General features: G+C 34.9%; 2 protein-coding genes across 10 annotated transcripts in view; both read left to right on the forward strand.

Moving 5' to 3' along the window:
• Positions 1-4,288, forward strand: part of usp (retinoid X receptor ultraspiracle) — a 97,785-nt gene extending 93,497 nt beyond the window's left edge. For all 8 annotated transcript variants that reach the window (XM_022068923.2, XM_087354100.1, XM_087354102.1 and 5 more), the window contains one exon: positions 68-4,288. In XM_022068923.2, coding sequence (XP_021924615.1) covers positions 68-312 — 245 coding nt within the window. In that variant the 3' untranslated portion in view covers positions 313-4,288. The remainder of the gene's footprint in view (positions 1-67) is intronic.
• Positions 4,289-11,470: 7,182 nt separating this feature from the next.
• Rgl (Ral guanine nucleotide dissociation stimulator-like) overlaps positions 11,471-12,420 on the forward strand; it is an 81,417-nt gene continuing 80,467 nt past the window's right edge. For both annotated transcript variants that reach the window (XM_022068949.2, XM_022068950.2), the window contains exon 1: positions 11,471-11,876. In XM_022068949.2, coding sequence (XP_021924641.1) covers positions 11,853-11,876 — 24 coding nt within the window. In that variant the 5' untranslated portion in view covers positions 11,471-11,852. The remainder of the gene's footprint in view (positions 11,877-12,420) is intronic.

Genomic DNA, 12,420 nt, shown 5'->3' on the forward strand with positions numbered 1-12,420 from the left:
GCCATCCTATGGGCTGTGAGTCAGATCTTTGAACTCTTAAATACAGAGTGGGTTCACAATGTTGCAGATGTTCGTGGCTTGAAGTCCGGAGAGGAAGTAGAACGTCTTCGAGAAAAAGTTTATGCTGCATTGGAGGAATACACTCGCACAACACATCCTGATGAACCTGGCCGCTTTGCCAAGCTGCTTCTACGTCTCCCGTCACTCCGTTCCATTGGGCTCAAGTGCCTTGAGCACCTCTTTTTCTTCCGACTAATTGGTGATGTACCCATCGACGAATTCCTTGTGGAAATGCTAGAGTCAAACCACTAGATCCTTAGACAAGTCTGTGTTTTAGCATGGGTGTTTTCAAGTGTCTGAGTCATATTATGGCTCATGAGTCATGGTAATTTTAATCAGTAGGCCATTAGCATTGTTTCACTGTTATGCCATTTCAACTAAATATGTTCATTTCCATAAGGGACTTTGGTATATTCTTTTAAAATTTAAGTGCACAGTCTAAATAAAATTTGTTTTGTTTCCAAACTCATGGCTGCTTCTGAAATTGAATGAACAATTCAGGTCCTTAAGTGTATGAACATGTAACATGCTGGTCTATGTTTTGTTAATCATCATGTATGGAATGTTGTCTTTAGAAACCCATTGCACAGTATGTGGAAGAAGCTGGAGTGCTGGGTTTTAATAATCAACATATCTGTTCCATTTATTACAAGATATTGAAGCTCAAATCCTTTATGCATGTGTGGCACTTGAAGTTATAAACTTCTTATAACTTGGATTATTCAGGAATTTAGTTAAATATGAATATAGTTAAAGGGATACATTTTACTCTGAAACTCATCTACTTCATATGTAATTTCATGTGTCGTTTACCATCATACTTGCTTCTTACGGTCATGTTTACAAGTCTTTTTCTAAGTTAGAAATGTATGAAATTGTTTTCATATTTTCCATAGAACGTTTTACAGTTTCATACCTTTGTCTTGTGGAACAATGATATCTGTATGGTGGCATTGTTCTAGTAACGTAATAATTTGGATTGTTGCAGTGAGAAGTATAAAGAAAACCTTTTGTTTGTTAGTAATGAAAATTTTGTCATCTTGCTTCTTGTGCTGATCTGTGCAGATTTACTTCACATTCTCCTTTTTGTGTATCCTGAATAAATTCAGTACAAAATGTATGTTTACAAGTCGAGTAATTGGAGCACCATATTTATTTTTGTTCATTTACATAAATTAGCCAAAATATCTTAGCCAGTAATGTTTCTGGCTGTAGGCTGGATGGTTGTGGTTCTAATTATTGTATAGACAGGGATATTTCTATCTGCCACCATGTTCATACTGGTTGTGGGCCCCACGCATCATTCATCTTACTTCTTTGGGGAGAGGAGTGTGATAGAGCATGAAGCTGACCATTCTGCTCCTAGTACCAAGGACTAGAATATGTGGAACTTTGCCTCCATGCCTCCTGTATACTTTCTTGGTGTGGTTCTTAATTGCTAGGAAAACTTTACTTGTACCTTACAGAAACATAAAAATTTCATTCAAAACCAAATGCGTCCATAGAAAATATTTTGCCTGAGAACTGTTACTTTATACAGTTGGATGTCTATTGATCCCTTAATTTAGAGTAATGTCTGTAATCTGCCATATGTAGGAAAATGGTGTGTACTTTGCAGTTAAGTTGTAATACTATAGTAACATAATATGATCGATGACATTGCAACGTACTTCCTGGAAGAATGTGAACATAACATTTGTTGGCCACTATTCACTGATAAACCAGAATGCAACTGTTACTTCCCAGTTCCCAGCAAGAACTGCATGACTCATCATCAAGCACTAGCGTAACATCTTGTTAAGCACTGGTTATTGTCGTGTGTGTGAATATGATTTGATATACTGTTGAACAGCGTGTTTTTGTGTACAAATCGTAAATGATGTGTGGTTCTACTCTGAAGTGTGAGAAAATTTTGTCATAAATTTCCTGGGATCACAGTTTCAAACACAACAGACATTCCTGACCTTATTAATAAATTCAGGTCACTTCTGGAAGGCAGACCTAAAAAAATGCTATGTGGTTACTGGAAAAGAAACCAGTTGTAATAAGGGCTACATTAGAATACACTACAGAAGTCACTGAGGTGCCTCACATAAAAGAATGGATCTCAAAATTGTCAGCAGCTAAAGTAATGAAGCTGGTCTTCAGGTTCAGTGCATGATGGTGATATATACAGAAGAAGGGTTAAAAGAAAACATAGGAGGAACAGTTTTGGTAGTTCTTTAGATGAATTTGAACCTACTTAAATGAGTGTGTGCATGTACAGAGATAGTATTTTTGGCACCTCTTATAATATATGTAAGGTTATTATATTGTTTTTGTGGAGTGGTACTTAACTTGTATTGATCTTGTAGCATTTAGCCAAGAAGTGACAGTTGCATTCCAGTTTGTCATTGAATGTGCTGTATATCTCTGGACATGATCTGGAATTGAATCTACTACGTATTCTGCTAAGGTTTTGGTGTGAATTCTGAGAAAGAATCTACAAAGATCTATGGGCAAATTTCTTATGAAACTTATGGTAATGACAGATTTTTTTATTGTATTTTGTAGTCTGAAGTATTACAAGATATATCAGTACTGGTAAACTTTTCTGTATACTGGCTATTCTCCCATTTTTACACTCCTGTTACTTGAACACAGCCATAGTTGCACAATTTTTAATGCACTTGTTACTACTTTCAATGCAGTTTATTATTTGATATCATATTCTTTTGTAATTTCTGGTAAATTGTTATACTGTCTAGATGTCTGTGATGATTGATTAGTATGTGTATATAGTACAATAATTAGTATTGTGTGGTTGTGTCATTGTTATAACTTTATCCTTCAAAGTCATGTATAATGACATCCAAGTACAAAAGTCCCTCCATTACCAGTCCATGTTACAATAGGCACAGTTTAAGATGAATGCATATAACTTGGTCTTTTGGTTTGCCACTATAGGTAGGTTTCCAAATTCTTCCCCATCAAACCCCCATATATTTTATATTTTATGAGAGCAGTTGGAGCAGCCATATTGCTGCAACTTGCAGTGCAGTATAGTGAACAGTGTCTTTAGAATACATATGGTGTCAACTCTGCTAAAATTTAAACATGTCTCCCATTTATTATGTAAAAGAGTACAACTTTAACATCTGTAGAAACAAAGGCTGTAGCAGAAAGCAGTTATCTCTCATAATAGGCTCTTTCTGTCGAGAGATGCATTATTAGATTTCCTTTCAGCCCTTTTTTAGATGGAGACCAAATTATGAGGCTGTTTTAAATGTTGTTTTCAGTCAGATTAATATTTGTTTCCTTGAATGCCCTCAAACCGCATATTTGATATAAGTAGCAATATTTTGTTTCCCTCTATATCATATTTTTCTTGATTTATCCAGTTGTGTCTTGGCTAACCTGTTCTTCTCATTATTTTCAGTTCTTTGTCTTTCTGTCCTTTCATTGTCTCCAGTTATTTAAAATGCCAAAGTATTGAAATAAATTTTCGTATATAACTACTTAAAACTGTAATATATGTTAGAGAGGGAAGTATTTTGAATGTTTATTCTGACACAAGATATTTAATTGCATCTTGAAACATTTATCCTGCACTGCATATATTTGACTTTAAGTAGGTTCTGAAAAAGTTCTTGTAAATTAATAAAGAAGTTTAAATTTTTTACTGCTGCCTCACCTGTTTTCTGAAAGGAACTGAATTTATGTGAAGAGAATTGCATACTGGTCATTACCATGTTACAACCATTTAATAAGTATATATTAATGAATTTCTGGCACAAAGCTTATTTATTTAGAATCAATGCTTATCTAACTTTGATATTGCCTTGTAGAGAATTTGTGTTAGTTACTGGGTTTTCTCTTTATACCACAAGAAATATGTTTATGGTTCCATCATCCCAGACTAAAAAGGAGGTCAGCCTTGAGGTGTGTAACTTTATGACATTTGTAATGGCAGTGGCAGAATTTATGAGCTGTTGTATATATTATACAGTTTTATTTCTTCTTGTGATTAGCTGCAGGAAAGGCACCATCATTATTATATATGTATTCAGTAAATATTTGCCTTTTATTGATTTGAAGTTACTTTATATAAAAATTTGTGTTGTCAGTTCACAGGGGTCTTTATTGATGATAATATTCATTGCTTTTGGACTGATACTGTAAATTTGTGTTTATCACCTTTCATGTTACAACAGTGTGTGCAGATATCTCATTAAATTTGTAGACAGTTTGAATCCTGTAAACATCTCTAGATCTGAGACAGTATTGTAGTCGTAAGACCAAAATGTTGAATTTCTGTAGGTCATTCTTAAGGCTGACTTTGTTTATTTGTTACAACAGTTGACTCAAAATGTAAATGTAAGAATTACCATGGATCTGTGATAAAGTATACTTAGTTTTTTGGAGGGGGGTGATTATCAGATGAGTACTTTGTTCTTGTGAATGCCCAACTATGAGGTGGGTGAAAATGTTAGACAACTCCTTTACTTGTTGTTATGAATCTGGTATATTAGAGTTTACATTTACCTCTTTGAGTCATTGACTGTGCTGTTAAAATTCTCCCTTTTGCTGTGGTTTATAGCCATTCATCAAATTATACTGCAGTGTTTCCCAACTGGTGGTCTATTTAATGCTGCTTTTCCACAAATTCTGTTTACCTTTGTATTACATCTGTTTTGTAAAGGGGGGGGGGGGGGGGGGGCTGTTTTACAAGCCGTTGTTCTTTTTCATTAATTTTAGCAGAAAGTAATTCATACAATGTTGGTTGGACCCTGTATCCAGCATCCCAAAATCCAGAAGACTTAAAATCCACATTTCTTTTTTCTGTACTTGTCAAATTTACAACAGCCCCTTCACAGTTCTTTGACTCACCACCATGTGCAAGTGGCACTACTTGATGTTCTTCTTACTGCTAATAGAAGGCAGCTTGCTTGTTTTCACTTGTTTAGTCAGTGGATGGTGGCATGGTGGGCTTTTGCATATTTTTAGATGATAAAAGTGATAACACTCCAGATTTGAGAAGTTTTTTTATTTCTTGTAAAAAACAAATTTTGAATTGTAGATGAAACATACCTCAACAGAAATTTTTATCAAATATTTTGTCTGTATTAAAATTCCTCTGTATAAAGATCCAAAAGCCAGGAACTATATGTGGTCCTGATTGTTTTATGTAGACTGCACAAGAATATAAAATCAAGACAGTTTAGCAGAAGTGTAAGAAATAATGAAAAATGAAATTGGCAGACTTGACTGTGGTGCTTTCTGGATGGATTATAAACTGAATTTCTGGGTGCAAGTCTAAGAAAAATGCTGAGTGTCAAGGTATTAACCCTGATTCATCTACCTCTCTCTTTTATAGTCAATTTTTGTGTGGAAAAGTTCTGACTAACAATGGGTTATAATGATTTTCACTGACAAATGTTGCTTATTCATGTGCAGACTCCAGAAAGTCTGTATGACAGGAGTTCACAAAGGAGCAGAGTATCGTAGTGGAACTGAGTGTTGAGGCTGCCTTGATGTTGGGTTCAGCAGAAGTTGGAAGTTATGAGTTCACCTGAGTGACATGTTCCGTGCTAAATAAAGGTAATTGGCATTGAGGGGTGTCAATTTGTATTTGTGTTCCCCCTGAGGATAATGTTCATTTTGTTGGCTATAATCACAAAGTTTTGTGCATAAGTGGCACCATTCTGATCTATAAGCTCAAATTGACAGTGACTGTGGTCTGGTAATGGAGGCAATATTGTCTGTCAAAATAGAATATTTTGAACAATCTAGGATATATTAAAATTATAATACGTAACTAATGAAGTCAGTTGACGTAAGAAGGAATTATAAATTAATGTAATATTAGCATTTTGTCATTTGTGATGTATGAAGTCATTCTTTAAACTTCCTGTATATTGTCACTTTGTTTATAATGTTTCTGGATTTGTATTTAATTCTTTGTTATAATTTAAGTATGAATAGGTGGGAAGATATAAATACTTACATTTCTATTTGTGGGCTTGTTTTGAAACTTCTGTGAATCCTGGCTGTATAAACATTTGTAAATTTGTTAGACACCTGATTGTTAAATTATGTAATTTTTTTTATAATACATTCCTTTGTGGTTGGTGTGTGAAATGTGATCTCAATTCTCAGGTCTTAATCGTGGCACTAGTTTAAAAATTTTCAGCATTTTGTCTTCTAAACATCACAGTCAAGTAGTTTTCACTCCAATTTCTTATTCAGGAGGTGGTTTGAATGTCAGCCACACTACAAGATATATTGATTAGTCTGTTTTGTGATTATCTTGGTTCCTTCAGGCAAATGCTAGGATAATACTTTAAAGTAGTCCATCATCTCCTTTAAAATTCTTTCACACACTTTTTTTTAGGGGAAGGCACAATAGGCCATTTGAATCTGTAGTACCAAGCGACTATTTTGACTCGACTCTACATTGGCTAGCATTGTGTTTAGCCTTTATGTTGAACAGTTTTTAAGAAAATGATGCACATCACAGCTTAGAACTGAGACCACATATGCTTAATTTTATAAGTGATTGTGATATATGTGTGAGGTTATAGATGTCTTATGATTTTGTAGTGGTTTGTAGTTAATCTTGTTCCATTCCTAGGTGATAATTCCATGTTGTGACGGTCTGGTTTGTTGATTTTGCCGGCTATTTTCATTTTTAAGGAAAAGTAACTATACAGCTACCTGGTGCTGATAATTATGCTTCCAGTCCATCAGACATTTGGGAAGTATGTGTTTTTATTTATGGGTGTGGAGCCAATAGGAAAGCAGATCAGAACTTGGATCATATTCCAGGACATTACCGTCATCATTGGCATAAGTCTTGTGGCCTAGAACTGTAAATATCAGTGCCAGATCAATGTCTATTTACTTGACTTTGACGATGAAAACATCCAGGTTTTCTAAACTGCTGGCGGACCAGCTCACCACATTGCAGTTTCATCACCAAAGAACAGAATCAAGATGGATGATTGATGCTGCAGTGTTCTTTAGAATGGAGAATATGAATTACCTTAAAATAATGAACTTGTTGGTTAGGTTTCTCTGTTAAAATGAAATTTTGTTAACTCTTTATTAACACCAGTTTTAAACAATTATACTGGCATATAGTTACTATTAGAAATGAGTAATATAAATTTCAGCATCACTTCTGTTCTTTAACAGCTATCTGAACCAAATAGAATATCATTTCATACATGTTTTTAACATATTGGCAGCAGATCAATGAAACATCTATGATTTTTAATTTTATTGGGCTGTACTGAATCAAGTACATATCTAGAAACTGGTGATTGTATAGTGTTATGGTCCTTAACATGACATTGGTTTTGAGTTTGAGTAACATTTAAAAAATGCAGCACATACATATATTTCCAATTTTGCTGTTATCCCATTTAAAATAATTTTGAAGAAGCGTTTTTTATAGTACATTCACGGTGCAAAGTGATGAAGTTGAACTGTCATTACAGAATAACTGGTTACTTATTCATTCCTCATGTACCTAACATTGTAGTAGGTGCTGCAAAGAACTCTCTTCCTTCTGGTATTTGGATTGCTTCTTTATGGCCTCATTCCATCCTGTTCCCTTGCATGTGGCTATGTTATGAATACCTTTTCTCGTATGTCACCAACCTAGGCCTTCTTGTTGTCTTGTCTACCATCCTTTTGTAAGGTATTATTGTATTTTCCATTCTATACATATTTTTGAACAATCTTAGCTGTGGACTTTCTGTTATTTTAGTGGTTAGACATGATCATTCTTATTATTTGGTTTAAATTTTTATGTTCTAGTCTGGGAAACAGATTAATTTCAGAATGAAACTGTTAATTTTAAAAATTTACTAAACAATTACCTTAAATTGTAATTGATTGTACATCACCATGCCCATTCTCAGTCTTTACAATGGAGATACCTCATTGGTCACCATTGTGTTAATAGACTTGCTCAGTGTAACTGATGAAGATTGAATGGGATGTGTGTTCATTGCAGTGAGATATGGATTTATTTCAATGAGATACTGATATTGATTTTCCGATTGTCTTGTTTCTGTCTATTAGTCCAATATAGTTAAGGCTGGTTTGTAAGATACTGACCTAATTAACTCAGCACCTGAAAACTCGATAAGATTACTTCAAATTATCAATGAATCCAGTAAATTACTTTGTTGAATGATGCCTATAGTCTACTGTACATTCCAGAATTTAAAAAGAAGAAGATAATTCTTACTACCATTTGTAGCTGTAAAAGTTGAAATAACACATTTTACTTTAAATGTCTAATGGTACCAAAGTATATTTTTGAAAAATGAAAGGAATTGCTTGTAGAGCTAAACTCTGAGATTGGGTGTGGAGTGAATGTTACTGTCCACTGAAATATTGTACATAGTTATTATAGGATTAATCCTCTTTGTGATGACTGTATTCATGATTTGTGTGTGATTAAGATGTGTCATTTCCCTGTGAATTTTTGTAACGTTTATTGTTCAAGTTTGGAGAAGAGTTTATTGTGTGGTTGTCAGATTTACATTATATGTAAAGTATATATATATATATATTTTCCCTTGGTGTAAGGATGGATGCAAGTTTCATGAGAATGTGGGGATTGATGAATGTGCGTGTATATAAGTGAAAAGTGAGCATACTTCACTGTGTCATCTTGATGAACTTTTTTGGAGCTTTGTCTGTAGGCCTATTCTTTCATTGTAGAAATTAATGGTAGTGTGACATTTGCAATTAAAATAATTAAAGGGTACTACTCAACCATCCTGAATGTTAATATGTACCACTGAGTTTATGTGATTAAATCTTACTATATCTACATCTGTATATTCTGTCTAAGCACTTTGGAGCAAATGGGAGTTTCCATGGTGGTTTCATTTAGTGAGCTTTGCCATTAAACCAGCCAGTCACATATCATTTAAGTGTACCAACATGAGACTTAACACAAAACTTATATGATATACAGTCAACTTCAATTTAGTGAGATCAGTATTTGCTGCAGTGATCACATATGAGATGTTTTGTAAGCAATATTCAGCAGCCATTTCTCACCCAAGTCTCCTGATTCTAGATGGCTCTGGCAGTCAAATCAGGATTGAGTAGAAATTATGCAGAGTCAGTGGGCTGGTCACTCACTACTCATTTCAAGACCAAGAAACCTCTCAGGAAGCCAAAGTTCACAAGTGGACTGTAGAGCTTGGGAAGAAGAAGAAGACATATATTGAATTTCATTGGTTCATTCTTCTTGTGGCTGTGTATACTCATTTCAGATTTTGTGGGCTCATTATTTGTGTTGTATTCACCCAAGAAGTGGTGCATCTTTAGTGGATTTGAAGCTATAACCAGTTTTATTTTCAGAGCTTGAGAAATTTATTTGGTGTTGTTGGAATGGCTGATGGTAAGATATGTTTATGGCTGCTGCATCCCAACAATGAAAATTCAGTAATCATGTTGACTATACTGGTTGAGGGATGCTCGAAATTAATTCGTTACTATGGTTGTACCTGATGTGAGATAGATTTAAAAAGTGAGTGGTTGTACATAATGGAATGTAGGCTTTAGGCTTATGTAACATTTTCTTTGGGATAGTTCATCTACTATAATAAGTTGCAGCCTCTGAAAAACCATATCATCAGGTGCGGGTTAGTGTGTCTTGAATTCAACTCAGATATTTTTTAACACCGTGCGTGACTTTGATGAGATTTGAGGTTTTCATGATGCCTGTCTTCTGAGATGTAGCACCATGTGGTCTGGTCACTGTCAACAAAATTACACAGGGTTACACACCAGAAGACAGCCATCTACATTCTTATTTCTGTTCTTAAGCCCTGAAGATGGAGACAGCATGTTCCTTTGAAATGTTGGTGTCTGCCTACAAGTTCACAAGGCATTATAGCCCAGAAGATCAATGTATCTATTAAAGATTTGATTTTTATCCATAAGTACAGAATACTAGTTACATATAAAAATCTTGGTGCACATCAACCTAAATGCTTTAAGTTTGAGCATAGTAGGGAGAGGTTGTTCTTGTGGTTTCATAAGAAGTGTCAATTAAATGTGACTGAAACGACCTGTCTACCTGTTATTCACCCCTTTTGTGTGTTTGGTGGCATTCTTGCTCTGGTGATGTTGGGTGTTAATGATTAGAATCATCTGGTAACTATCAGCATTCAGCATCCATAAAGACATCATTACACAGATTCTTGAATTAATAACGAAAATAAGGGAAATTTCAAGCTAGGTAATAGTAAACTCTAGCTTTAGTCTGTTGACACACAAAGTAACATGCTTCATACTCTTCTTAACATCATAATACAAGTATGAACGCATGGTTTACAACATATTTGGCCATTAGCAGCCATCTTCAGGTAATACGAACCAATCTAATAATACTGAAAGTAACTTATACATTAATTTCAACAGATCATGGATGTTGAAATCCCACAAGTGTTGACAGTATATTAAAACTAATTAGTTAAAACATAATAGTTGTGTGTAGAATGCTGTATTTAACAGGGAAGTCTCATTGTATCTGAACACAGTCTCATAAGATGTGAAAGCAATTTATGGATATGCTAATAATACACTAGGAATGCAATAATGATATTCAGAAATCGTGTGGAACAACGGTGGGTGGCTGAGTAGGGTTGAAGTCTAAATGGAAGAAGCTAAAATGAAAACATGAATGATGGCTCGGAGTGGCCTACAGGAGACATCCAATACATTCCAGGTGGAGCAGTATAGTATATCTCAGGTAATTGGTAATGGAACCAAGAATGTGTTTTAAGGTATAAGTTTTAATGGATGTGGGTTTCTCTAAAACATTGGTGACTACACATATACCACAACCCAGAAGGCAAGTTGAGTCCATTGGAAAGTGCTAATCTCAATCCCTGAACCCAGCTGACTAAGTTATGTGAATTTGACTGATGATAAAAGCAGAGACAGCTAAAATATATGTTTTAACAAATCTTTAAATGTTGCATGAACATGCCACTGAAAACGTCTAGTAATACAGTGTAATGACATATCATCGTCAACAAGCCTCAGATAATTTAATATTTTTATATCAGTAACATTATTAATAAATTTCCATGAAATTTCAAGAAGTTGCCTAGATTTATAACCTTGTGGTCTGAGTCGATAAACGAGTGTGAATTTGGCCCTTGGTCTGGAAAATGTCGAGAAATGAACTCAATATTACATACCTTCCTTGAATTGGAATTAATGTGATCGCTATTAATTATGTGGTAGTGCCAGGGTGGTTATTGTACATCATTGCATGTTCAAATTAATATTCACCTACTTCGTATTATGATCATAGATAGCAGCACATATTTCTGTGTACTTGGCTTATTCCTTCGCAGATGGCGGTGATGGCGTGAATAGAAAGCTATGTCACGTCAGACGTGAAGAAGAAAGCTTGGTTCGTAGGAAATCTGGTTGTTGTGTCATTGAATGAAGTGTTTGATTACGTTTATCGGAACATCAATAACGTAGGCTTTGTGCACACAGTTTTTGTGTCTTGGATAGTTCCTAGGCTCTATTCAATTTTTCTGCACCGTGGAACACCAGTGGTGGGCTTTAATTTTACACAGATGTCTGTTAAGCATGCGGTTCAAGACAGGTGATTTTATTCCTAGTGGTTTAAACGTCATGGCGATGTGTGATGAGCATTATGTGAAATCAGGTGTGTTATAACAATGTTGGAATGTGCGACGCTATTTTAAATGTACCTCCAAATATCGACATCTGGAGGTCGAGACCATGTGGTTTGAAGAATGAACCTGGATGCAGATAGCCTTGTAAGTAATGTTTAATGAGTTTGTTCCACTAAAAGGTGTCTGGAATTTTATTGCTGCAGGTGTTTAGAGGAGTGAAGAGAAGAGCACAATTTATAGATAACCATGCCATGAACTTAGTGATACCGTGCTTTTTATTAATAGTAAAAATACGTTATGTTGACTTGACACCCACATAGTTAAAATTATTGACATCATAGAAGGTGGCATTTAAATGGATATTTGACTCCCGTTAGAAGCTGCATGCCTTTCACAGCATGTTCTACTTAAACAAATTTCTTTCACAGATGTCAAAAGTAAACCCCCGGGTACTGCTGCTACTGTACATGCAGTTATGCACAGGAATTTCGGTCTTTCGTTTTTGAGTTGGGCCTATAAATTTTTGAGGATTTATGTTAGCAATATTTGTAAAACGAATAAAATACCAGGAGATCGTGTCGGTCCGTAATTCTACACAGTACACAACTGTAACGTGGACGCTATTTAGCGATTCTCTTAAAACAATGGCAACAAATAAATCGTCTTTCAAACTGTTTTTGCTTCAGTC

This window comes from Zootermopsis nevadensis, unplaced genomic scaffold (assembly GCF_977971745.1).
Source record: "Zootermopsis nevadensis isolate Lab colony 2312 unplaced genomic scaffold, Znev_1.0 Znev_ptg000022l, whole genome shotgun sequence".
In the NCBI taxonomy this organism is placed as follows: Eukaryota; Metazoa; Arthropoda; class Insecta; order Blattodea; family Termopsidae; genus Zootermopsis; species Zootermopsis nevadensis.